At 40.3% G+C, this 27,332-nt stretch overlaps 3 protein-coding genes across 3 annotated transcripts in view; 2 read left to right on the top strand and 1 right to left on the bottom strand.

Moving 5' to 3' along the window:
• Positions 1-5,770: 5,770 nt before the first annotated feature.
• On the top strand, positions 5,771-10,386 carry LOC113653526 (carbonic anhydrase 4-like). Its single transcript, XM_027163177.2, has 9 exons — positions 5,771-5,901; positions 6,141-6,210; positions 6,305-6,331; positions 7,342-7,512; positions 8,631-8,782; positions 8,873-8,962; positions 9,065-9,137; positions 9,396-9,559; positions 9,852-10,386. The coding sequence occupies exons 2-9, from the start codon at positions 6,141-6,143 to the stop codon at positions 10,053-10,055; spliced, it is 951 nt and encodes a 316-aa protein (XP_027018978.2). The 5' UTR covers positions 5,771-5,901; the 3' UTR covers positions 10,056-10,386.
• A 4,301-nt stretch (positions 10,387-14,687) lies between these two features.
• LOC113653525 (carbonic anhydrase 4-like) lies at positions 14,688-18,355 on the top strand. Its single transcript, XM_027163176.2, has 10 exons — positions 14,688-14,763; positions 14,925-14,982; positions 15,109-15,135; positions 15,517-15,687; positions 15,902-16,053; positions 16,139-16,231; positions 16,519-16,591; positions 17,104-17,267; positions 17,541-17,760; positions 18,153-18,355. The coding sequence occupies exons 1-9, from the start codon at positions 14,710-14,712 to the stop codon at positions 17,751-17,753; spliced, it is 1,005 nt and encodes a 334-aa protein (XP_027018977.2). The 5' UTR covers positions 14,688-14,709; the 3' UTR covers positions 17,754-17,760; positions 18,153-18,355.
• Positions 18,356-22,310: 3,955 nt separating this feature from the next.
• The window catches only part of mmp25b (matrix metallopeptidase 25b), a 12,837-nt gene continuing 7,815 nt past the window's right edge, over positions 22,311-27,332 (bottom strand). Inside the window, exons 9-10 of the mRNA XM_027163296.2 lie at positions 26,718-27,005; positions 22,311-23,136 (exon numbers count right to left, since the gene is read on the bottom strand). Coding sequence (XP_027019097.2) covers positions 22,889-23,136; positions 26,718-27,005 — 536 coding nt within the window. The 3' untranslated portion in view covers positions 22,311-22,888. The remainder of the gene's footprint in view (positions 23,137-26,717; positions 27,006-27,332) is intronic.

The following is a 27,332-nucleotide window of genomic DNA, read 5'->3' as shown; positions in this document are numbered from 1 at the left end:
ATGCTTACTGCAGGGGCCTTCAGGTCCAACATCAACACTAATGTTGTTCCCTTTCGAGGGAACTCGACACTGCGTCAGTGCTGATGCTATGGGAATGCTTCTGTCAGGAAGTGTGTCTGAAGCTCTGTGTGCACACACGCCATTTAATGGCTTGGAAAGGACACGTGACCGAGTAATTACTCGCCAGTAAGTCCATATAAGGGCATCTACGTCACGCTGCTCCAGCTTTCTTTGTCTTCAGGAAGCACTCTGTGTATGTGTGTCATTTGTCTGTCTGTCAAGTGCAGGGAAAGAAAAAAAATAGGGAAAGACTAGGCAATACGTTGCAGTCAAAGCACTTTAAGAGATGCGTGCATCCGTGCCCCCCGCTTTATCATGGGGGGCGATGCGCATTCTCTTTGCGTTGTGTGTTTGGGAGAGGAGCATGCCCGGTCGGCTCTCGAGGGAGTCGGCTGCGTGCATTGTGAGGGATTCCCTCTCCGCACGCTCCGATCCCGCCTTGCTGTATTTTCAGCTGCGGCTGCGCCTTGTGGTTCGGGTCCTGCATCTGCCAAGGCAGCACGGCGGCTTCAATCATGGGGTTCCCAGGTCGGTTTTGCGTTCGGGAGCTCGCGCTGCGATTTCTTCCAACCTGGAAAAGAGCATGCTGCTTTCCGTTTCCGGCTCCGAGGAGTTCGATGTCGAAGGGGAGGGGCTTTCCTCGGAATGGCCAATGCAATCAGTGGCGATCAAGGAGCTCCTTGAGGTAATAACTCGGGCTGTCGAGAAGTTAAATTTGGATTGGCCTGAAGAGGTAGTTGGTGTCATCCGTTCTAAGCTGGATGACTGCTTTCTGACTTCAGGCCATCAGCCACCTGCACGTAGGCATCTGCCTTTTCTTCCAGACCTCCATACTGAGGTATCAAGGTCTTGGAAAAATCCCTATTCGGCGCGTGTATTTTCTCCAGCCATGTCGGATTATTCAGCCATTTTGGGGCTTGAAGACCATGGGTATGGAGCGATGCCTAGGGTTGAAGAGACGCTGGCCAGTTATCTCTCCCCTGCATCGCCCGCATGGAGGAAACCGCGGTTAGTACTGTCGTCGACAGGCACCAGGAGGTGAAACGCCAGTCAGCGGCGTTCAGGGAGTTTCTCCCTCGCCGCGGGGAGCAGCCTGGGCCATCATCTAGCCGCCCCCCACTTCTAGCTCACTCAGGGCAGTGAAAAGAGCTAGTGTGGCGGCCCATGTCCCCCCGTCTAAGACTAGGGAGGCCGGCTCGCATGCCTGGGCCTGGACCTGTCCGGTGAGAGGGGACCTTAGGTTTGTCATCTCAGTCAAGCAGGCCGCGAAGGAGTCCTGACGCCCGAGGGCAGGGGCCCTATTCAGAGACGCTCCCCCTACTGCCTGCCCCGCCGCCTTTGTCGTTTCGGGGGCAGTGGGGCCTGTGTCAGCTCCCCTTTCTTGTGTGGATCTTCCCGGGTTAGCACCTGCTGGTGCGCTGTTTCAGGGCACCCGGGAGGTCTGCACGAGCTTGACGCCACTGTCACACAGCCTGGCAGCATGGAAACATCTGCCAGGGGTGTCTCAGTGGGTTCTGGATACTGTAGAAAGGGGGTACAGGATCCAGTTTTCCTCCCATCCTCTGTGTTTTCAATTGTGGGCGGGCACCAGGCGGTGTTCCTCTTAGAGGAACTCCTCTCCCTTCTTTAGAAAGGGGCCATAGAGCATGTTCCCCTCCCAGACCTACAGGCTATGAATGGTACTCTGAGGACTTACAAGTTCAAGATGCTCATGCTCAAGATGATCGTGTCCCAGATCAGATCCGAGGACTGGTTTGTCAACCTCATCATCAACCTCAAGGATGCTTATTTTCACATAAGCATCCTGCCATTGCAGAGGAAGTTCCTCAGGTTCGCTTTCGGGGGCGAAACATACCAGTATCGTGTCCTTCCTTTTGGCCTAGCCCTTTCACCATGCACGATTACGAATTGCATGGACGCTGCCCTGGCACCGTTGTGTCTCCAGGGCATCCGTGTACTGACCTACCTAGACGACCAGTCGGATATGGCAGCCAGTCATCGAGATGCTGTGCTTGCCCACATGAGGTTCTTAGGCGTCAGGCTGAACCCAGGAAAGTGTGTGCTTTCTCCTTCTCAGAGAACCACCTTTCTGGGGGTGGTTTGGGACTCCACCACGATGCCGGCACATCTGTCTCCCACTCGGGTGGCCTCCATCTTGTCAGCGGTGAAAGCTATTCGGCTAGGTCGTGGCCTCTCTGTCGCTGAGGCACAGAGGGTGCTCGGCCTCATGTCAGCAGCAGCCAACGTTATCCCTTTGTGTCTGCTTCACATGAGGCCATTCCAGCTCTGGCTCAAGGGGGTGGGCTTTCATCCTCACAGGCATCCCCACAGGGTTATTCGGGTTACGCGCCATGGGCTTCGTACCCTTCTTATGTGGAAAAGACCCCGGTTCTTGGCCTTGGGTCCCATACTAGGGGTGTGTCACCGTCGCAGGACTCTTTTGACGGATGCCTCGCTCTCGGGCTGGGGCACAGCCTTAGATGGCCGCCCGGCCCAGGGTCTATGGGAGGGCCCTGTCTCTCATGGCACATAAATTGCCTGGATATGAGGGCTGTGTTTCTAGCGTTGAAACCCTTTCTCCCACACCTCAAGGGCTGCCATGTCCTAGTGCTGCACCGCGGTGGTGTCCTATATCAATCATCAGGGCGGTCTGCGTTCACGCCCCCTGTTCAGGTTGGCGTGGCAGATTCTGCTCTGGGCAGAGACCAGGTTTCTTTTGCTAAGAGCGTTTTTAATCCCAGGGCGTGTAAATCGGGAGGCAGACTTCCTGTCGAGGCAGGTGCTGAGGCCAGGGGTGTGGCGTCTTCACCCCCACGTGGTGGAGCAAATCTGGCCGGGTGGAAGTGGATTTGTTTGCCTCCGAGGAGTCGACCCACTGTCCGCTGTGGTTCTCCCTCTCTCACCCGGCCCCGTTGGGCCTGGTTACCCTGGTATGGACGTGGCCGAGGCTCCGTCTGTACGCCTTGGCTCCCTGGTAGCTCTGCTTCCGCAAGTCCTAGCCAGAGTGTGCCACAACTGGGTCAACCTTCTCGTAGTTGCCCCCCGTTGGCCCTCTCGAGTTTGGTTCATGGACCTAGTCTCCCTCCCGAACGGCACTCCATGGGAGGTTCCCGTCAGGAGGGATCTCCTCTCTCAGGTGCAGGGGGCAATTCTTCACCCCCGCCCCGAGATGTGGAAACTTTGGGTCTGGCCCCTGAGGGGGACCAGCTCCTAGATGCAGGCCTCTCAACTGAGGTGACAGAGACTCTGCTGAATGCTAGGGCTCCCTCCACTAGGAAACTGTATGCTCTGAAGTGGAGGTTTTTTCGCCTCTGGTGTGATGAGCACTCTCAGGATCCAGTTCACTGCCCGGTTGGTACAGTGCTGAAGTTCCTGCAGTCTTGCTTTTCTCGGGGCCTGTCCCCTTCTACTCTAAAGGTGTACGTGGCCGCAGTTGCCGGGAACCACGAACCTGTCCTTGGGGTCTCCTTGGGTAGGCACCCTTTGGTCTCTCGCATTCTGCGTGGTGTCAGGCAGCTGAGGCCTTCCTCTAGACCACACCTTCCTTCCTGGCACCTCTCTGTGGTCCTGGAGGGGCTGCTGGAAGCCCCCTTTGAGCCCTTGGAGTCAGCCTCTGAGAAGTTTCTGACCCTGGAGTCGGCTCTGCTTCTTGCCTTGGCCTCTCTCAGGAGAGTCGGGGATTTGCAGGCTTTGTTGGTCGCCCCCGCCTGCCTAGAATTTGCCCCCGGCATGTCCTGCACCCCAGGCCAGGATATGTCCCTAAGGTGCCCAGGATGGCATGATGTCCAATCATCCTGCAGGCCTACTGTCGCCCACCCCATGAGTCGGCGGAACAGGAGAGGCTGCACTTGCTTTGCCCAGTAAGGGCCCTGAGGACTTACGTCCACCGCTCTAGCTCCTCTGCCCTTTTTGTCTGTTTTGTGGGCCGGAATATGGGTAATCCGGTTTCCAAACAGCACCTGGCGCACTGGGTGGTGGAGGCCATTACTCAGGCCTATCAGGTGCCCGGTCATGCCTCACCTCTTGGCATCAGGGCCCACTCCAATAGGGGTATTGCCTCATCCAGTGCCTTGGCCAGGGGTGTACCCATTGAAGATATTTGTGCTGTGGCAGGATGGTCCTCTCCGCACACCTTTATCAGATTCTATGACCTGGACTTGGACCCAACTCCAGGGTCCCAGGTACTGCGGGGCATGGGTATTGGCATTCCCATAGCATCAGCACTGACGCAGCGTCGAGTTCCCTTGAAAGGGAACTACACCAGGTTACGTATGTAACCCGGTTCCCTGAGAAGGGAACAAGATGCTGCGTTGCTGGCCACGTCCCGGGCATCCGTTCGCGCTTCCTTCAGACAAAGAGAGCTGGAGCAGCGTGACGTAGATGCCCTTATATGGACTTACTGGCGAGTAATTACTCCGTCACGTGTCCTTTCCAAGCCATTAAATGGCATGTGTGCACACAGAGCTTCAGCACAGAGCTTAAATGGCATGTGTGCACTTCCTCAAAGAAGCATTCCCATAGCGTCAGCACTGACGCAGCGTCTCGTTCCCTTCTCAGTGAACTGGGTTACATACGTAACCTGGTGTAGTTTTGTAGTTTTTCAAAATTTAGTGGAAAGCCTTTCCAAAAGACTGGAGTTTATTCTAACATAAATCTGGAGTGGGTGGATGTGATGGTCAGGATTTCAGTTTTTCTTTTGGTTAAATAGTTTATTTTATTAGTTCAGAATTTGCTTTTCATTATTTTCTGGGTTTTAAAGGAAACCTTTGTACATGGTATGTTAACAATTTTCCTTCATTTGAACTAAGGAAATACCATACCAGATCTGTCTGTCAGACTCTAGATGGTAAAACATCAGTAACTCACCAATGTGAGTATAAAAAGACTTTTGGCAATATAGTGTATACACAATAAGAGAACTTCAGCAAAACCCATGAATTACACCATATTGCATGTCAGGAATGGCAATGATTAATCTTGCTTCTACTTCTTTCTTCTGTAAGTATTTTAATGCAATGCCTAAAGAATGAGGGAAAAAAATGAAATGTGTTCATTTATCTGAACACCAAATATGTCTGACTGTAATTGAACTGAATGCTTGTAAACAGTAGCTATTAATCAATAGCTAGGACTATTGATTGGAAGGTTGTGAGTTTGAATCCCAGGGCTAAGTTGCTGCCCCTAAACAAGGTCCTTAACGCTTTTTTGCTTAGCTGTATAAATGAAGCAATTGTAAGTCACTCTGGATAAGGGTGTCTACCAAATTCCATAAATGATGGTTGCTTTTCATTAAAGACATCAAGCAATATTCCCTCTGACTGGAGGCAAGTGGGGTGAGGCGCGGCAGTGGGGAATGCTGAGAAGCCAGCATTCGATTGCTTTTATTTGAAAGATTCATCTACTTTTAAGAAATTTTCGAAAAGCCATTTGCAGGTCTTTGGATGTCCATAACAGAATGTGCTGAGTTGTTATCTTCTGTCTAATCTGCTATTTCCTGGCACACTTTAACATTCAACTAAAGCCTTACACAACCTGCTGCATCGACATGCCAACGCATCTTAAAGGCATGTTCAGTTAGGTGGAAATCTTATTGAATAGTTCATTGTCAACTGTCACTATGTTAGGGCAACATACAAGAACTGTGAAAACATGACGTTAAAGGATGTGCTGTAATTCTAATTAATTTTTAGATCAGATTTGATGAAGCATTAGAAATTCCTTGGGTAGAGTGTTGACAGCAGAGTCAATCGGCACGCCCACACAGAGGTTATATTTAAAGAGGGAACGAGGGTGACTTTAAGAATTCTGCTCAACTACAGAGTTGATCTTTACCGGTAAAAGGTAAGACTACTATCTATTGCTTATCATTATGAATATAATTTCTGACTGCAATTTGGAAGAGCTTTAACAGTATCAGCTTTAATGTCATAACTTTATTTAATTCAGCAGACTGTTAAGCAGTTGATTTCATTTATATTACATGAGTAACTGAATGTTTTAGATTCTTACTGGATAACTGTAGACAATTTTGCTTTAATGCAAAATAAAAAAAATTCTACAACACTGTCTTATGTATGCAGATGAAGCTACAGCTCGGGGTATTTCTCATTGCCTGTCTGCTTTCCACTGTTTATAGTGAAGGCTCAGTAGGTGAGCGATATCGACTGCACCTTTCTTCTTTTTCTCTTCTTCGATTGTTGTTGTTTTACTCAAAATGCTGATAATATTGTTCTAACCTTTTCAGCGTTCTGCTATAACTTGCCAACATGCAGTAAGTGTTCCTTTTTATCTACCAAGATGCTAATTCTTTTCTGATTATGTTGAATAGTCTCTGTGTGTAAATGGTCCCTATATGAATCAGGCCTGTGTTTGCCAACAGAATATGCATATTTGTGTATTTCAAAATATAAAAGTTTTAAAAAATAATTGATTAAAGTACCTAAGATGTGCATGATGCAGATTTTTAATGTACAGAAACTGCTTTAAAAATAATAAATAAATAAATAAATAAATAAATAAATCTTTTAATTGTTTTCATTTATTTCAACTTTTAAAAATAAATTTAAAAAAAGTATTTATTTATTTATTTAACCATTTAAAAATACACAGATATGCATAGTTTTTCCCCAATGGGTTGATTTTAAGTTTTGGATGTTTGCCAGTGTGTACAATCTGAATATATTATAAAAGAAATAATATTATTATTCAAGCCAAATACATTTTTGGTTTGATCGTCCACTAAACAGACTACATAAAAATCCCAAACACAACCCAACCCTCTTCAGAAGCTGATGGACTAATTCCCATAGCTCTAGACTACACAATAATAAATAATATAACATGAGACCAGTTTAGGATTTTCCCATTTTTAAAAAAAACTAAGATTCTTTGTCGATGAATATCTGCTGAATACTAAATGCTTAGCCAACATGTCTATTAATATAAATAGATTCAAATCTGTAACCTGAACTGTGTTTTCTCACAGGAAGGTATCTTTTTGCACAAAATGACTTGAACACACATGAGTAGAGCTTACATGCAGATTCTGGGTAGTGAAAATAATCAGATGCGAATGTAGCTACTGCTGCCCTGTGCAGTTACACACTATAATCAATACAGTAAACAATAAAAGTAAACCAGGAAGTGATTTGATACACAGCTTGAGTTCACATATGCAAACGAGTTGTTTATTAGAGCATACGGTATGTTTTGCATGCAATTTATTTTCAATTAAGCACTTTTGCTTGTTTTAAATATTTTATATGTTGGGTTTCTCTTCAGATGCTAGCACCTGGGCTACACTAGCACCACACGACTGCAACGGCACTAATCAGTCCCCCATCAATATTGTTACTGCTGATGTGAAGCTTGATAGCAACCTCACAGCCTTCAGCTTCAGAGGCTTTAATGACAGCTCCACCCTCATGAACATCATAAATAATGGAAAAGCAGGTGAGGTCTTTGTAACATGATTCAGGAGCAGCACTGACACCATATAAAGTACATGAGCTTAGTTTTTGTTATTTTGTTGCTGATTTTTTTTAAGCCCTTAATCTCTAAGCCTGAGGTTTTCAGTAGGAAACATCCTACCACCAGATTTCTTTTATATATGTACAGCAATGGAAAAAGAAAGACAGAAACCATCTGCCAATTCTATGTTCTTGTTTATCAGGGTGTAACTAACTATTCTGTTGTCCTTTCAAATGTCTATAAACAAAGAAATAACCTCAGGTGACAATAAAATAAAACATAAACATAGTGATACTTTGTTAGTGAAATTGCAAATCCCAAACATTCTGGAAAAATATCCTTTGTGCTGATTATACCAAGGTACACCCTCTGTCAATATGCTTGGTCATCAAGTACAGTGCCATGTTTAGGGAAAACCGAGACAACAATGCAGCATCTGACCACATCACAGTCAGCATGCTGGTGGAGATGTGATGAGGGCTTGTTTGGCAGCCATCGGACCTGAGTACCTTGCAGCCATTCAACTATGATGAACTTTAGTTTATTCTAAAATATTCTTGAGATAAGTTGGGCCATGCAACAGGTCAATAATCCCAAACACACTAGCAAATTACATCTGTCTGACTAACAACAACAAAAAAAATCAAATGCCTTCAACAACATCAGTCAACTGAAGCAATGCTGTAAGGACGAGAGAGCTAAATTTCTTAATACTGGCTTAAGAGACTAAGAAACTCCTACAGAAAACATTTAGTACAAGTTATAATCTATGTGGTTAAGTTGCTAGATATGAAGGATTTGGGTTTAAATTGCAGAATCACAGAGTGAGATTAAAGGTGGTTCTATAGGTAGTACTATAACTTGATGCTCTTCTGTTTTCACCTGAGGTTATTAACACACAACTTAATCAGGCCTTGATAAATAACACATTTATTAAATAATGCCAATTGATGTAATAGCTCATGAAATAAAATAGCAGTAACACTAAAAAGTGATCTCTTTGGTTGTCGAAGCCAGGTGACATTATTTTTCAAAAGTGAAGCTGATTTCCTGGAATTTTCACCATCACCAGTCTGACAGGAATTTCTCTGTCTCTCTAGTGGAAATCGAGCTTGATAGTGCAAAGATGAGCGTGTCAGGAGGAGGACTTCAGAGCCAGTACAATTCCACGCAGTTCCACTTTCACTGGGGCAACGGCTCCTCTGTGAACGGATCAGAACACGCTGTGGATGGCAGAAAATATGCAATGGAGGTGTGGAAACTGTTGGACCAAATATTGTAATGACATCCAGCCTGTTATTTAGTGAAATTTTATTTAGTATACCTGTTTTTGTCTTTTGAGATGCACATAGTGAACCTTAGGACTGATTTAACCACTGTTGCTGCTCTTAACGACTCGAAGGGATTTGCTGTTCTTGCTTTCTTTATTGAAGTAAGTCTTTGCTTTACTAAATGCTTTCAAACTTTTTTACAGTCTTGTTGCTTTTACAGCTTGTAATTATCATGTTGTGGCTCTTTATAATTATATTCTTAGGCAACCAATGACAGTGGCAAACCTGAGAGCTGGAAGAACCTCACCTCCTTCTTATCAAACATTACTAACATCGGTAATGATATACTTCTTGTATAGTAAAACCAAAGAATATCAAATCAAGGAAAATCAATAACTAATAATATACACAATGTGTATATTATGGTGCATGATATAAGCCTAATTACTTTTAATGGATTCAAAGCAATATACTACTTGTGGATTTTTCTTGCAAAAAGCTCTTGCAGGATTTCTTTACAACAATAGTAGCAGTAACAAAGCTCATGTGACAAATACCTGAGCCTAAAACATGTCATTTTTACTTTTATTTTAGGTGCAACCGTGGACATTATGAATATACTTTCTGTAGACAGTCTGATTCAAGGAGTGAACCTGAATAATTATTACCGGTACCAAGGCTCTCTGACCACACCTGCATGTAAAGAAAGTGTGGTATGGACTGTATTCAAAGACACAATCAAAGTCAGCAGTGATTTGGTAAGTCTTCAGGTTATGCCCCTTGCTGATTTGCCTGGTATTTCATTATATTCATTCACTTAGACATTTTTTCCAAAGCATACATACTTGTAATACAAGTAGGAATAAGAATAAAGTGTACCATACTGCTGAGTTAGACCCTAATATTTCATGATTATTTTATTATTTGCTTATTTTCTGACCCTGGCAGATACAAATACACATCAGCATGTAAAAGGCCAAGCTTTTAGGATTACGATTATACAGTCGTTTCAGTTTTTTGATTGATTTAATTGAGTCTTTCTGTCAATAGATCAGTCTTTTCAGCAACACGGTGCGCATCAACACAACAGCCGACCCATTCATCACCAACAACAACAGACCATTTCAGGCTCTGAATACAAGGACTGTGACATCACAACCAACATCAAGCACAACATCATCAGCAAGCACTCTGCACCACACTCTATTTATCAGCACAGCTCTGCTCTACTATGTATTGTTTTGGTGTTTGTAGTCCCTTTCCACCAAGACACCAACATGATGATGAGAGCATTTGTTAGGTCTAGACACTTTTTTCCACTGAATGTATAAATCATACCTGAATTACTTCATGTGCTCACATATGTAATATTAAATTTATCATTTATCATAAAATACTATATTTATTCTCATACGGTAATTAAAGAATAAAGAAAATTAAAAGCCATTAAGTGCAAAGATGTGTGAATATTAGTCACGGAGTGCAAAGATGTGCTGTTGTGTAAAGTACCTTTGTATAATATCAGGGTTGAGTGGGTGGCCGGAGGAGCTGGCATGTTAGCAAATAAAATATAATTGTCTTGGAATTTTCTTGTGTTCACTTTTTAGTCTAATTCTACTGTTTTTGTTAGGTCCCAAAATACTACCAAAAAAATCTTACAATTTGTAACACTGACAGCCAATCCCATTCCCACAAATTTGACAATGATAAGCAGAACTCATAAAAAAAAAAAAGAATGAATATTTTGAGCTGAGATAATGTGCTACTCCAGCCAAATAATCTTGATTATTACTGCAAACCCTACACGGAGTCGCAGCAAACTAGGAGGCTGTACCAGGGAGACGTAGGGCTCAGCACAGAGTAGACAGAGTGACAACCCATCGCAGTGCCCAATCACATTCATACACACACTGGAAGCTAGAGTACCTCAAGGAAACCTCTATACCTGGAGACGCAAAGCAAAAAATGCTAACCATTAACCCCCATGCCTGAACAGCCACTTATAGATGATTTGGTTTGATTTATCAACAAGTATCGTCCATGGGAGTTTATGTGTGTGTGTGTGCGCGCCCTGTGATGGGTTGGAACTCCGTCCAGGGTGTTTGATGACACCTGAGATAGGCACAGGCTCCTCATGACCCGAGGTAGTTCTGATAAGCGGTAGAAAATGAGTGAGTGGAACTGAAAAGACTGAACCTGTTCCAGCATAACAATGCCACTGTACACAAAGCGAGGTCCATTAAGACATGATTTGCCAAAGTTGTTGTGTCCTGCACAGAACCCTGAATTAACCACACTGAATGCCTGCCGGACAAACTGGAAACATGACTGAACCCCATACCTTGTTACTATACATCTGTGCTTGACCTTACTAATGCTGTTTCAGCTTAATAGCTGAATTCCCTCAGACACAGAATCCAGTTGAAAGAATTCTGGAATGGGTGGTCAAAGAGAAGATATAGTCCGATCTGAAAGTGTTGGAATGGCAGGGCCAATTTTTTTGGTGTTATTATTTATTAATTTATTATCTAAAAAAAAAATTTTTGCTATACATTAATGACATAAGACAATCAGAATTCCTATCAGCTTTCATTTCCTGGTGTTTATATCTAGATGTCACGAAAACCTTTTGGTAGTAGACCAAATAATTTTTAGGTGAACCAAAATACTAGAGTCTTAAAGTAAATAAAAGTAAAGGCACCTAATATTTGGTTACAAATCCATTGCTTGCAATAACTGCATCAAGCTAGTGGCCCAGTGACATCACCAAATTGTTAATTTGTGATATTTATGAGGCTTACACCACAGCTTCTTTCAGTTCTTATTTGTACTAGGAGGTTTCTCTATTCAGTCTTTTCTTTGAAAGGGTAAAATGCTGTTCAGTCAGTTTTTTGATTGACTGATGAAATTATTTGTGTTGGCAGTAGAAGAGAATGTATCTGTATAATTGCAGACTGAAAACATAAGCAATTAAACTACTTGCAGTTCACAGCAGAACTTTCTTTCCCCACAATTTGGCCATTCTATTACATTAATGAAGGTTAATACTATTGGTTCCATAAGTTTTATGGCTTAAATCTGTATTTGTTTGCAATTTCCAACCTCCTAGTTCTTACTACTGAAGAGTGGTTTGCATCCAGGTGAATTGTGGTTCCCTCACCCCTGCCTTGTGAAGGTTTTCGGTAACATCACCAAAGTTTTTTTCTACTGACAATGTTTACACATGGCTGTTGTTTTCACCTTAATGACTCTGTATAGTTTTCAGACTTTACTTTTTCTTGTAATTCTAGCCAGTATGTTAGGTATACTGAGCAAACCTAAGCCAGACGCTGTCCTGAAACAAATGAGAGACGTAATCTGCAAATACACCATAATTGAACTTAGTAGCATAAGCTGAAAAAAAATGTAAACTGTTTTTTCAGTCTACCATCATGATGGTGTTCACCTTTAGTCTCCTTTTCTTGCTTCAGCAAACAGCAAATATGGAAAATGTGTGTGCTTACCTGTTGTTGATATACTTGAAATGAAAATGATTCCCTCATGGTGCTATCCTATGACTGAAAATGATATTCCAAATCAGGAAGAGTTTTCTAGGGTTGGGGTTAGGATTAGGGTTAGGGTTAGGGCTAAGGTTAGGATTAGGATTAATTTTGGGTTTGGGTTAAAAACCTTCACTACAAGAGACTGGCTTGAATGGAGTACCCTACCAAACTACAAATACAGCAGAGAACTCACATTTAGATGCTTTCGATAACAATTTTAGATTCATTTTATTCCATTACACATACTGCCTGTTTCCTGGAGTTGAGACACATAAACAACCTGGACACCCACTCAGACACATAAACAACATGTTAAACAACATGTTAACAATAACCTGAGCTCAGTTCTTTTGGAGCTATGATAGCTCATATGAGACAGTAATGATTCTAGTTGTACCGCCATGCTGCACCATTGGAGAACTGTACAATACAGTTTATCAAGCACATAATATTTGAGTTTGGGAATTTGCACTGGATGAATCTCTCTGCAAACACACAGGAGCAAATTACATGTGCTGAATATAAAAATGTCAGTAAATCACTTAGTATCAAGCTCACCAATCGTTGTCCAAACTGCTCTAAAAACACAAGAATAAATATATAATATATACAAACAAATAAACAAAGAATACTTGGTCTAGATGTGTATATTAAAGGTTTGCTCCACCTCCTCCAGTCATGTTAAAGCAGGTATTCTATAACAAATAAAGAGATTATGCATTAAAGATAGACAGTTTTGGTTCATTAATATGCTTCCAGTGCATATATGGGTAGCTGAGTGTACCATTTGCAACAAGCTCTCTGACCTGGAGTCTATATACAGCAAGTGGTGCTGGACCGAGGCCAACAGGCCTCAGCCATCCAAACAATTGACTCTTTTCTCCGTTGCTTGTGAGTTGATCCAGGTATCCAGTGGTTAGTACCTACCAAAAGTGACCCAAGGAAGGACAACAGGTGAACCAGTGAAGAGGGTCAAGGCTTGTGCATCAGCAGAGAAGGCAAATGTACAATAGAAAGAAGGCAAATTTGCGTGGAAATTTTGGGTCCTGACATACATTTGTCTGTTAACACTTGCGGACCAAATAGCCTATCATGGCAAAGGTATAACCTAAAGGCAGTGGGGGCTTTCAGCAGGATAACAAAGAATTCAAGGTGCTGACCTTCAAATTCCACAGATCACAATTTTATGAAGCATCTGTGGGATGTGCTGGACATTCTACAGTTCCATGGAAGCCCTACCTCAAAACTGCTGCTAATGTCTGGTGCCAGATACCACAGTAAACCTTCAGAGGTCAGTTTATACCATTTCATATCATAACACATTTTCCAGGACTATATGCTGGATCACATACAACTTAAGACTCTTGACTCTTTAAGAATGGGCAAATAATTTAATGACAATGATTAATAATGGCACTACTGTTGATAAAAACCTTTGGGTAATGTTAACCGACGGATCAATAAGAGGAAACCACAGGTGTCTAAAGTAATAATGACACTGGTTGTGACAGAGTAGGGGGAAGTGTTAGCCTAGTGGTTAAGGTGTTGACCTACCAAATGCCTTAAATGTAATGAGTTACTTGGCTGCTGTTGAGCTGGACCTCAAGATCTCTACATTTTGAGTCGGACCTAGACTAAAATTCTTCTTCCTGAAAACTGTTTCATACATATTTTTATTATTATTGTACTGATCTCTTGCACATCATCAACCTGAGAAAAGTGTAATACGAATAGTACGCAAAGTGAAAAATGAATAGTAAAATCTCAACAAGATACAAGCAGTTCTTCAGTGCTGACATTGTTTAGTTGATATTTTTCTGCTGTCACTTTAGATATAATACTTGTCATACCTGGCACACATACCAGGTCATAGTTTTAATTCTTGACAATCTTATGCATGAATTTGACAGCGTGCTTTAGCTTTTTTCAGGCTATATTGTTTTCTTGTTTTTTTTCCGCTTCTGCCAAATGTGATGTGTGAAGAATCCATTGACATTTAAGCGATATTGTATTTACTTCTGGTGCATACTGTATTATCTTCATACTATCTAAGAACCGGTTTGTTGAGCTAGTAATTCATGCAAGTTTTTTATTTGTTTTAGAACCATAATCCAAAATTCCAGTCAATCTTAGTCTGCCTGTTTAAAATAATTATTTCATAATTTGCATTGTTATATGTAGATTATATCTAAATCTAAACACTGAAAGACTCAACTCCTTTCCCAAACGACTCATGTGGCCTAGGTTTTAGCATGATGGTATACAGACAAGTTTGAGGCCTGCTACTTGCACTGTGTTGATAGGGAAGCAGCAGGAGCTAATTAGATGGGTGGGGCTGAGCTTAAGTTGGTGTTTAAAAGTGCGCAATGAAAACTCACCGTAGTATAAAGGAGACTGGTGAAGGCCAAGTTAGTAACATGGTAACGGTTTTCAGTTGTTTTAAAAGCATTAATGCATATATACCCTTACATATTCTAAAGTGTGCTTCTGCCCTATTGTTCTTAAATTTCCTTGTTTTTATTGTGGTTCTTAACCAGGTCTTTGGAATAACAACAAATTTTTAAAATGACTATCCCTTTAGGTCTTGTTTTCTCTTCTCCTACTTGTTGGTTTGTTTCCTGTGGCCAGTAGCTCGATAGGCAAGTGTTTTTGTTTTTTTTTGTTGTAGGTCCAAATAAATACATGTCATTTTTGTGGTGATTGCTTCCATGGAGGCTTCTCATCACATCTATGAAATGCTAGACCTTTTTTTATTCTCTTTCTAGGTTGGTGCTATAACTTTCCATCATGCAGTGAGTATTTACTTTTTCAGTGTATCCTTTCAGTGTGTGAAATAAAGTTGCATGGAACTTTAGTCTGGGTTGAAACAAACCTACTTTCACTCATCCAAGTGATTTAAATCAACTATTAGATTAATATTATGTTTAAATATTTCAGACACAAATGAGTAACAAGAAACATTAGCGATGGTGATCAGGTGTCTGAGTTTTACAATGGAGTCAATTTGCCCTCTCTACATTGAACATTGAATTATGGTGACATCATCTTAAAGGTCTTTTGTGGATCGTTGGTTACTTTTTGTACCGAATTATGTTGGCGATCTGACTGTTGCTTTTATTAAACATGTGATGCATGCATAAAAGATGCATTTTAGCCAACACTGCATGTTTCAGATGAATCTACCTGGTCTTCAATCCCTGGTGCGTACTGCAGTGGAAGCCGCCAATCTCCTATTAACATTGTGAGCGCAAATGTCCAAGATGATGTGAACTTAACATCATTCGACTTCACTGGTTTTGATGATAACAGAGTCATGACTGAAATGACCAACACTGGCCGGGATGGTTTGTACCTGCTATTATGTTCAGTACTTATGAGTTCAGAAGTGGTTCACTGATTCCATTGAAACTTGGAGATGCAAAAAATTTCATGTGATTTGGACAATCCCTTAATTTCTGTTATACCTCAACACACCACCATCACCACTACCATCATCTGTATTGTGTTTTATAAGCATGTTACTTTCTTTTTCCAGTCACTTTGACTTGTATCCTTTAGTTATGATCATGCTGGCTCAAGAAAAGATGGTGGTTAAAGGTGGAGCTCTTCCTGGCATTTACTACAGCAAGCAGTTCCACTTACACTGGGGCAATGGCAGCTCCATGCCTGGATCTGAACACACCATAAATGGCGAAAGATTCTCCATGGAGGTTTAAAACGCTCACGTGCACATTATGCTGCATAAACCAATCGCCCTTGCACTTAAAAATGTCTGTTTTGCCCCCCCCCCAACAGATGCACATTGTCAATGTTAAAGCTGGATACAATTATATTTCAAGTGCCCTTCTAGATCCAACAGGGTTTGCTGTTCTTGGTTTCTTTCTTGAGGTACAGTAGCTCTACAATATATGTACTTGGTTTAAATGGATATTTAGCTGATTTGAAATGGCTATAAAATGCAGAGTCAGACATGCAAAGTTGTTCGCCAAAAAATGTTTCACTGTAGTGTTTAATAGTGTGTGTAGGATTGATATAAATGGATTAACAATAGAGTAGGGTTCAATAATGTTATTTTTGGCAGAATTCAATGCTTATCATGGGTATAATGCAAAGCAGAGGAAAGCTGTAAAGGTCCTAATCCATTTGAAATATTAACTGTCGCTCTTCATGTGTAGGTGACCAATGACACCGGTAAGCCCAAGAGCTGGAAGGCCCTAACCTCCTATCTACCAAATATCTCAAATGCAGGTAATGACTGTTGGATTTTCTGTATGTATTGCCCTCAATAGTTTTGTATCAAGGATTCAGCCTTGTATTAATTCCATTGTACAGTATGAGGTTGCATCAGGATCCAGGTTGGTTAATGGATAGAATTTTTCAGGTTTGCTCAGAAAAGTCTGCTTCCGATACTTCTAAGCTGAATTCGGGAAAAAGTGCCAAAGAATCACACAGATGGTGATTGAATGAATAGCAAATCTCTTCAGAACTTACTGAGACCCAAATGAATTATTCATGCAGAAGTGTGGTATTCAGTGTTGGATAGGTAAAGAAAAGGCATTAGAAACTGATGTTTTGGGGTTTTTTTTTTTTCTTTGTTTTCTTTTTCCTCTCTCTCGTGGTTTGAGTTTAATATGAGGAGTGTTATTTTGACTACAGAAGTGGGAGAGAGCAGTACAGTAGTTGGGATTGAGTCACAGGCATAAGGCCTCAGTGTGCACCAAGATGTATTCAAAATATCATGGTCATTTTGATGTTTTCAGGTGATAAAGTAGCAGTCATGGAAAATATTACCATGGACAGCCTGCTTGAAGGAGTCAATAGGAGTAAATATTACCGCTACCTAGGCTCTCTGACCACACCACCCTGTAATGAAGCTGTTGTGTGGACCATCTTCAAAGACCCCATTAAAGTCAGCCAAGATTTGGTAAGTATGTGCATCTGTCCACTTTGCATTGGTGTCCCCCAGGCATGGTACAGGCATGGTTTCAGGGTTTTCGTGTCATTCAATTGAACACGAGGACACAAGTAATAGATTATAGTAGGCCAACTGATTAAATGAGTGGAATCAGGTGTGGCTCCTGATTGAATGACAGGAGAACCCTGGCTGACGATTGCTCTTGCAGACCCTGTTTATTTAGTTTCCTGGGTGTCCATGTTGCTTTATAAAGTAGTGAAACATCTGTTCTCCAAACACTAGATTGGACTCTTCAGCACTAGTCTGTTCTTCAACAAGAGTATGACCCCTCACCTGATGGTTGATAACTTCAGGCATGCTCAGCCCATAAATAACAGGGTTGTGACCTCTCAGGAAAGAAGCACAAAGGGAAATCAGCTTTCAAATTCAGTAAACCTCCAGATCTACGATGTATTCTCATTAACTGCGGCACTCCTATATATCTGTTGGTTCTAGCCACATGGTGAGTAAGAACACCAGACACACAGTTTAATTTCTACATGGCACACATTCATGCAGTTATCTAATCAATCACATGGCAGTTGTGCAATCCAAAACAAACATGCAGATACAGGTCCAGGGCTTCAGTTAATGTTCACATTAAACATCAGAATTGGGCATGGCTGTTGCTGCCAAATGGACTGGTTTGAGAATTTCAGACGCTGTTGATTTGTCTGGGGTTTTTGTCAAAGTTCACTTTTTTTTTTTTTTTTGTTTTTTTTTACTAGAGAACATTACTAGATGCTCTACAGTCAGTGTGTTCATGAAAAGTACTTTAGATAATATTTACTGTCAACAATATGTGCAGTTTTTTTTAGCTGTTAACATGTTTGGGTTTAATGACTTCACTTTCAGGCCCGAATTAATGCATTACAGATGGCGCACAATCCAGGTACTACTAAACTTCTGACCAGAAAGAATGACCATTTTGATTTTAAGTTTTATGTATTGTTAATTTTGTCTTATTTTTTTTTAAACTGTGCTAGAGATTCTAAGAGATTTACTGTTTACTTCAATGATGTATTTGTCCATTCTGAATAAAGTCACTCTACTCAATAGATTTGTCTTAATGGTATGTTACAGTTGATATTGGTGTTGAAAGGAACCTGCTTATTGATGGCACGTGTTGTTCATGGAATTTTTGACATTTGTCAACACACAAATCCTTAGGATATCACATGCCTAGTCCAGTGGTGTAGTCTACGTGATACGCAGGTATACGCCATATACCCACTAGGAAATGCCAAGGATTTCCATATACCCACTTAAAAAGAGTGAGGATGCGTAACGATATCGTTTTGTGACCGAACTTTCAGTCATAAATTCACCCTGCACTGTGTTGCGAACACAGACTGTAGTTGCGATTGCGAATCACTAACGTTTTTGGACCATTGGGGCTTCCGTGGCCTGTGACATGATCTGACGTCACCTACCAAGGAGGAAAAGGAGTTGCTTGGCGTTTTTTTTTTGTGGCGCAAATTAGAAATTAACTAATGTAAAAGGAGATATGAAACGAAAGCAAACCCAAACTACACTGAGTGTTTTCGGAAGCCTGCCCCTAAAGCTACAGCAGCTTCGGGTGACATTTCACTCACGAGTACAAATGTATTTGGAAAGGTTTGTAAACTACCAGTTCATAATATTCTGCAATGAAAGATTGCAATGTTGGTGATAAAACTGAACAAATGTTTATTGTTCACTTTTAAAGGTACATTGAAAATTGACAGCTGATAAAACCTGTGCTCCAGGTCCCATATTCATATAACATTTAAGGCTAAATGTAACTCTTAAAGGTATAAAGTTCACTCAAATTAGAATTGTGTTTTTCCTCACCCTCAATTTGTTTCAAAACTGTATGAGTTTCTTTCTTCTGTTTAACACACAAGTTGATATTTTTCAAAATGTTGGTAAATCAGACAGTTGGCAGCACCCATTGACTTTCATAGTCTATATTTTTTCCTACTGTGAAAGTCAATGGGTGCTGCCAACTGTCTGATTACATTAAGCCTTAAATGTTATATGAATATGGGACATGGAGCACAGGTTTTATCAGCTGACTGTCTTTTGTTGCTTACAATAAATTGGAATGTTGATAACACGTAAGCAGTCTTTAATGCTCTCAATTACATGTAGATGCATATTTTATGCATTAGTGAGTGTGGTGGTGCACATGGGGTGTCGCTCTAGGATGGGTGCGTATGAGGCTGGGAGGGGGAAATAAAATCACAGTATACTCGCTACAAAAAACTAGACTACACCACTGGCCTAGTCCCAGCACCATGACTCACCCTACTTCAAGTACACATCACCTAATGTCCTTGACTGTCTGTAAGCCTCTCTCTGTGCTCCTGTGGAAATAGTTTTTTACCAGCTTTGTTCAGCCATACAATAGTTTCTTGCAATGATCCATGTAATGTACTGTATGTGTAATTAAAAAACTCTGCTATTTTAAATCAGTTGACTATGCTTTCTTTACCAAGTACAGTGTCTCATATCTTGTCAACAGGACAGTTGGTTTATGCCATCTAAATTCTGACCTTGAACCAGAAAATTCTGAAAGTTTTCACCCATTCATCCACGTTAAAGTTTAGAACTCTACATTGTTTGTCTACAAGTGTGTTAAGCAAAGAGTCCAAAGTTAAGATCTTAAAACAACGAAATAGTGAAGTACAACTACAAGATCTGCTAGGGGAAGAACAAAGTGTTAAATTGCTTTTAAATACGTCTCAATGGCTGTTTAACATATTGGCAGATTGCATAGAAGGGATAAAACAGAACACAAGTAAAGTTGAGCAACTGGGTTACTTAAAGGCTTGCCTTACAACACCACATAAGATCATCCCTAATGCACTAAGAAACAAAATAATTAGTTTAATTAAACCATATTATATTTAATTATGAGTGACAAACGCCCGGTCATCATGGCCACTCCAATCAGTCATGGTTAGTCATAGTTTTAATTTTTTTTTTAAGCAAAAATATACAAAAGTAAGCCATGACACCAATATCACTGAAATAAAAACAAAAAACTTAACCCTAATAAAAGGAGTCAAACCAGAATGCAAACAAATCAACAAAATCCCAAATTATACCCTAGCCTTATGCAAAAGAACAAATAAAATGAAGGCAAAATATCAGAGCCATTTACCATTATCACAACACAAACTGGTACATCTGGTCTTTCCGGCTTCCTATTTTTACAGTAAAGAACAAAAAGATGATTTGGTTTCAGGGCTGCATGTGATCTACAGGTGAAATGGGGTGATGAGAATTATGAGAATGAGAAAATTCATGAATAATCAAGAAAAATGTTTAATAATGTTTTTAATAATTGTCTTTTTGTGGGAAAAGACACCCACAGAAACGTTAAAGGACAACAATATCTCATTATCTTCACATTTCTGGGCAGGGAGGCTAAATGGAACAAAAAATAAAGATTCTGCCTAAATTTTGCCAAATCATGTCATAATATGGACTGCAAAAACAAAAGAGCTCATCATTCAAAGAAGATCATAAAGCATGGTGGTGGCAGCTTGTCTTCAGCAGGGAGTCATGGACAGTTTTAAATACTTTATTCTATTTATTCTATTCTAATCTATTCTATTTTTCTTATCTACTGTATTTACTTAACCACATAAACAGCCTTAATATACATGTGATTGCCGTAGATTGTTCCACTTGGAAACCATGAAAATGGCTTAGGACTGTTTTACATTTCTGACCAATCATTTGAAGACTTTGACAGGAAAAAATTAGCATTGGGTCTTTAATGAACTCAGAGTTTGTGACGACCCATTAGTTCCTCAGGATCTCTCAGTGGCACTATTGTAAACTGCTGTAAAAAGGACATTATATACATTATTTACTGTCCAGTGTCACCCAAATGAGGATGATGATCCCTTCTGAGACTGGTTCCTCTCAAGGTTTCTTCCTCATATTGTCAAGGAGTTTTTCCTTGCCTTTTAAGTATAGGGATAGATATATAATATTTTAAATTTTAAATTAATATTTTTTAATAAATTTTAAACTTTAATTGTATGTATTCATTTATTTATTTTTCTTCTTCTTTCTTCTTTTTATTATTACATATATTATTTTTTCCACTACCTTCTGTTTCTATAGACAATGGGAATTGTTAAAAGAGCTATACAAATAAATTTAATTTGAATGTATAATCACACTCTCTGGCATCACCCACATGAGCTAGGATTCCCCTTGCACTCTGGTTCCTCTGAAGTTTTTTCTTCCTCTTACCGTCTCAAGGAGGTTTTCCTCACCGCTGCCACTTCTAGCCTGCTCATTAGGGATGAATTTCTGAATTAAATTTTTATCCTGAATTTCTATATTTCTGTAAAGCTGCTTTGTGATCATTTCCATATGTTAAAAATGTTAAAATCACTAACAAATACAAACTGACTCATATACTGTATATATTTTTGCCAAGAATCTTAATTTAAGCTACAAAAGCTTAGTCTAAACCTAAATACGGAAGATTTATCCATCGACTGAAGTTATTTAAAAAAAATGATTGTGAATTTTTTTTTTTCACAGTTTAATAGTTAATAGGAGGAATGCAAATCAAAGAAACAACCAAAAATATAATTTAAGCCAAATCTAACAGTGTTCTGGTCTTGGTGTAAATAGCTCAGCTGTGGGGTTCTGACCTGCAAATTTCCCCCGGATGTCTGTTGATTAGGCTGAAGCTCTAATACCTTACCCTGCTAACTGTCTTCTTGTTCCGTGAAAGAATATACCAGAAAAAGAACAAATCTCTGCGGATCTCTGAGATAAAAACGGACCATCCTGTAAATCAAGATGTCTTATAAAACATTTACAACATTTCATAACAAAACATTAAGATATTAAAAAGCCTTGGCAAAGGATTGAATACTTACATACAGTAAACTTGCATATTTAAACATCTCGAATACTTAAAAAAAAAAAAAAAAAAACAGGAAAAAGGTACTACAAAATTTTTGAATCTATACAAAAAGATAAAGTTCAAACAATGAGTGAACTGAAACATACTTTATAAGCAGTTACACTCCTAAAAGTGGCAGGGTGATACAAGGTAGGCACTCAAATTTTCCTAGAAGACATTCATCATATGAACATATTTAACTGAGGGAGCTTTCACACTGGTGGTATGTTCTGAAACAATGAAAGAATGTTAACAAGAAACCGAACTAGGAGTTGGTGCGGGTATGTTTGTAATGTGCGAGCATTATTAGTTTTCATACCAGTGAAAGGTTGAAATGTTGTGGCAAACAGACAAGTCAGACGTCTTGCTACATGTAACAGCGGCATAATAATAAAAAAACAAAAATATATTGAGTCACGTTGTGTTCTTTACTTTGTACATTTAAGATGATGAAGGATTACCACAAACACACCGGGTTCGATAGTATTAAGAGAGTCTGAAACCAGATCTACTCTTCGGGTGATGCAGGGAACAAACGCACTCAGATTTGGACCACAGCGAACATGCCCAGTGTAAAAGCCACCTGAGTTTAGATCCAAACTTTACAGCATTTCAGGCTTGAAGTAAAATTGCATACCAAAAGAGTCTTCACCCGAGTGATCAGACTCGTCTAATTCAGCATTCTGATGCACTGAAAAAGTGTTGAAATCAGTAGCAACGAAGGTCCAGTGAACGTAGAAGCCTTGTTAACGTCACATCTGCATTTTCCGCAACGTGGGTTGCTGACTGGTGTCGGAGACAGAGTTGGACAAAACATCCAATCAGTTGCTGTTGATTTTGTTGTTACTGTGTCCTGGTCCATTTCCCCAGCCTTTAGTACCCAGTAAGAGTTGCCCTTGAAGAAGTATGTATCTTGTGCTGTAGGAGAAAGAAGAAAACCTGTTGTTTTTTTTGTACCTAATGCAAGAGTATCATATTTTTAAGACCTGGAGCACATAATTTGTCATGCAATTTCCATGAAGCAAAAGTGTTTCTGGAAATTTTGTACATGGAATTTGTAGCCAGGTTTCTTAGCACGACAGGCAGACTAGGTGTAGCTATGGAGCACGCTAACTGATATGCTTACAGTATCTAATGTTCTAATCAGCCATATAATTTACTCGAAGTAAAACAAGCTTTGCATGAAGTGAATCATAAGGTGTGATCCCAGTGCACACCAATAGATCAAAGCCAACACCAAACCAACACCTAGTTACAAGAACAAAAGCATCCGCATCAAGCATCGATGACTGGGAGATTCCGAGGTTGATGTGATTTAGTAAATTGAACATTTTTAATTATTCCATATACTGAGTTATTAATTTAATATCAAGTCATTGAATTAGAAGTTCTCAAAGAAGAAAGTGTTAAAAGTTCATGGCCACATTGGGAAAACCGTCTCCTGCATACGGCTGCATGTGTAACCGGAGAAAGTTCTAAGATTTCGTCTAGCACTGTGAGTTAAACCTCGGATTGTGTTACAGTACTCATCAAAGTGATGTCTATGTCAGGATTAAATGACTTCATTAGTTTATGCTTTATATTTAGCGTACAGTACAAGTGGCATACTGCTGATGTAGAGGAAATGAAAATCTGAAACAATGTTCTAATGTAAAGATGTTGAGTTTAGTAAACAATCTTAGTAGTTAAATGATGACAATGAGAAGGTAACGCAGGTCAGGTGCAGATTTTCATACCATTCAAGCAGGAGACACACCTGATTCCACCTTAATCCGTAAATCTCGGCTTTCAGTAGACTCAGGTGTGGTTTCTGTTTTTGTTCAGAATGAATGCCAGCACCCACGGTGGTATATGTCGTATTAAATTGGACACCTCGGTATAAAATAGTGCAACAGAAATGCAATAGTTCTATCATCCAGAGAAAGAAAACAACGCTGGGGTATGCGGAAGCCTACCAATTGGAAGATTGTGAGTTTGAATCCCAGGTCCACCAAGCTGCCACTCCTGGGCAACTGGGCAATGCAAGGCCTGGATAATGACATCTTCCAAAATGCTCTAAATGTAAAGAGCTTGAAATGTATATGGTAATGTTCTCTGGGCGATAAAGATGGAATCGATGTGATTGGTTTGCTGAATATGTCTTGGATGGGTGTATTATTAAGCCCTTACACTCCTCTCTTGGGAGGTGAGAAGGGTATGATAGAGGAGAGCTATTGATATTCTCACTGCAAACCCAAGCATGTACAAGACTTATAGGATATATCAGCTCCTTTCATGTGCATGGTCATACTGCATTCATAACTCAGTTATTAGTTATTCTAATATTATGTAAATGTCCGTATTTACAATTTGGTCCAGACTTTTCAAATTAAAATTTAAATTCAATTTATTTGTATAGCGCTTTTAAGAATTCCCATTTTCTCAAAGCAGCTTTAAAGACGTATAGAAACAGAAGAGAGATAGAAATAAGAGAAATATGTATAATAATATTAAGAAGAAAAAATAATAATACAAATAATGAAATTAATATGTACAATTGAAGTTTATAATCAATTTAAAAATATGAATTTAAAATTTAAAATACTGTATGACCTTCTGATCAGTAGTCCAATGCCTTATTTATCATTCATTTACCACATCCCACATATTTATGTCATTATTTCCTCCTTTTATTTTGCTTTTATATTGAGTTAAGCATTAAATGTTCCAATGCCTTTGTGTGTATACAGTAAATATATATATATATATATATATATATATATATTACACACAATATCTCACAGAGGTGAGTACACCCTTCACATTTTTGTAAATATGTTGTTCAACCTTTTCATGTGACAACACTGAAGAAATGTCACTTTGCTCCAATGTAAAGTAATGAGGGTATAGCTTGTATAACAGTGTAAACTTGCTGTCCCCTCAAAATAACTCAACACACAGACATTAATGTCTAAACCTTTGTCCACAAAAGTGAGTACACCCCACGACCATGCTTTACTTTAGGCAAGACACACTTGTCTTTGTACTCCTCAACTGTACACATGCTTGACAACATCTGAACCTAATAAATTTATCTTGGTCTCATCAGACCACAGGACATGGTTCCAGTAATCCATGTGCTTAGTCTGCTTGTCTTCAGCAAACTGTTTGTGGGCTTTCTTGTGCATCATCTTTAGAAGAGGCTTTCTTCCGGGACGACAGTCATGCAGACCAATTTGATGCAGTGTGCGGTGTGATCTGAGCACTGACAGGCAGAACATCCTCCATCCCCTTCAACCTCTGCAGCAATGCTGGCAGCATTCATACGTCTATTTCCCAAACACAACCTCTGGATATTACGCTGACCACGTGCACTGAACTTCTTTGGTGGACCATGGTGAGGCCTGTTCTGAGTGGAACCTGTCCTGTTAAACCGCTGTATGGTATTGGCCACTATGCTTCAGCTCAGTTTCAGGGTCTTGGCAATTTTCATGTAAAGCAACAATTCTTTTTTCAGATCCTCAGAGCGTTCTTTGCCACGAGGTACCATGTTGAACTTCAAATGACCAGTATGAGAGAGTGAGAGCGATTATCCCAAATTTAACACACCTGCTCCCCATTTAGTAACACTAATGAGTCACATGACACTGGGGAGAGAAAATGGCTTATTGGGCCCTATTTGGAGATCTTCACTTTTGTGTACTCACTTTTGTGGCCAGCGGTTTAGACATTAATGTCTGTGTGTTAAGTTATTTTGAGGGGACAGCAAATTAACACTGCTGTACAAGCTGTACCCTCATTACTTTACAGTGGAGCAAAGTGACATTTCTTCAGTGTTGTCACATGAAAAGGTAGAATAACATATTTACAAAAATGTGAAGGGTGTACTCACCTCTGTGAGATATTGTGTATACACACACATACACACACACACACACACACACACACACACACACACACACACACACACACACACACACACACACACACACACACACACGCACACACACACAAACCTGCCCTGCATTGCTTTGACTCACATCGTTCATTTCTTCCTTTATTTTTGGACAAAACCAAATACACCAAATATTTACATCATTTACTTCTCCTTTTCTTTTAAGTATTAAAGAGTTTACTCTTTGTGTATCTGTGCAGCTCTTGTATATGAACTGATGAAATATTTGTCCTGTTAATAAGAAAGAAGTTTTTGGGTTTTGGAAAAGGTTTGAATAATGACCTAAAATGCATCTCATACAAAAATGACACCCAACTTCCAAGTAACCTGATGGGATGTGTTAAGTACAGTACGTGAGCTAATGAAGGGTGGGGTGATATGAAGTGAGTTAGTACATTCTCTGTAGATACAGACAAGGTAATTGACCGCTGATTGAAAGGTTGTGAGTTCAAACCCCAGGTCCACCATGCGCCCACTGCAACGCCCGACCGTAAAAACGTAAGTTGCTCTATATAAGGGCGTCTACTAAATGGCGTAAGTGAAACGAATGAACCAATTACTGTACCTTTTCCCCAGCTCATGATGTCATCAGGAACGCTGGGTACTCCCTTCCAGAGTGCGGTGCTTCTAGGGTAGTCCGCATCTGGATGAGATACCGCTTGCCCTTGAATCTCAGTGAATCGCCAGAACTCTTCACCACTGAACAGGTACGTGTGACCGTTATGGGCCCAAACAAATGCTGCGTCGACTCGCTCCGGAACCCTCCCGTCCTTCTTTCTCATGCCCCAATCAGACAAAGGACGTGGGTACCCAGACAATGCAATGGTGTCCTTGAAAACCCAGAATTGTGAACCTGACAGAGAAATAAACACAACTACATGTGCAATCTGCTTGTTTTTGTACAGACAACCTAATTATTGACCTCTTTGCTCTTTTGTATGTTCAGAGAGCATGGAAACAGATCTAAACACCTTGTTGATAACAGAAATCAAACGAGAACCAGTTTGAACAAACAGGAAATGTTTGTATCTCAAATAATTACTCTTTACATCCGTGATGAATAGCAACAATACATTTTGAAGCGGATGAATGTCCTGTTCTTTTTTGTGTCAGTCAAAAACAAGAATCTGAGGCTGTTATTGGCCAATTAGACACAATAAAACCGTGTTTTTTCTTCTTG

Source organism: Tachysurus fulvidraco, chromosome 8 (assembly GCF_022655615.1).
Source record: "Tachysurus fulvidraco isolate hzauxx_2018 chromosome 8, HZAU_PFXX_2.0, whole genome shotgun sequence".
NCBI lineage: Eukaryota > Metazoa > Chordata > Actinopteri > Siluriformes > Bagridae > Tachysurus > Tachysurus fulvidraco.
This window is presented reverse-complemented; position numbering and strand designations above follow the sequence as displayed.

Bases quoted from the DNA above. Each gene is read 5' to 3' on its own strand.
- LOC113653526 (XM_027163177.2), top strand. From the start codon at position 6,141: ATGAAGCTACAGCTCGGGGTATTTCTCATTGCCTGTCTGCTTTCCACT. The intron at 7,513-8,630 runs GTGAGGTCTTTG...CTGTCTCTCTAG, and splicing joins CATAAATAATGGAAAAGCAG to TGGAAATCGAGCTTGATAGT. The intron at 9,560-9,851 runs GTAAGTCTTCAG...TTCTGTCAATAG, and splicing joins TCAAAGTCAGCAGTGATTTG to ATCAGTCTTTTCAGCAACAC.
- LOC113653525 (XM_027163176.2), top strand. From the start codon at position 14,710: ATGAAAACTCACCGTAGTATAAAGGAGACTGGTGAAGGCCAAGTTAGT. The intron at 15,136-15,516 runs GTGAGTATTTAC...TGCATGTTTCAG, and splicing joins CTATAACTTTCCATCATGCA to ATGAATCTACCTGGTCTTCA. The intron at 17,268-17,540 runs GTAAGTATGTGC...TCCAAACACTAG, and splicing joins TTAAAGTCAGCCAAGATTTG to ATTGGACTCTTCAGCACTAG.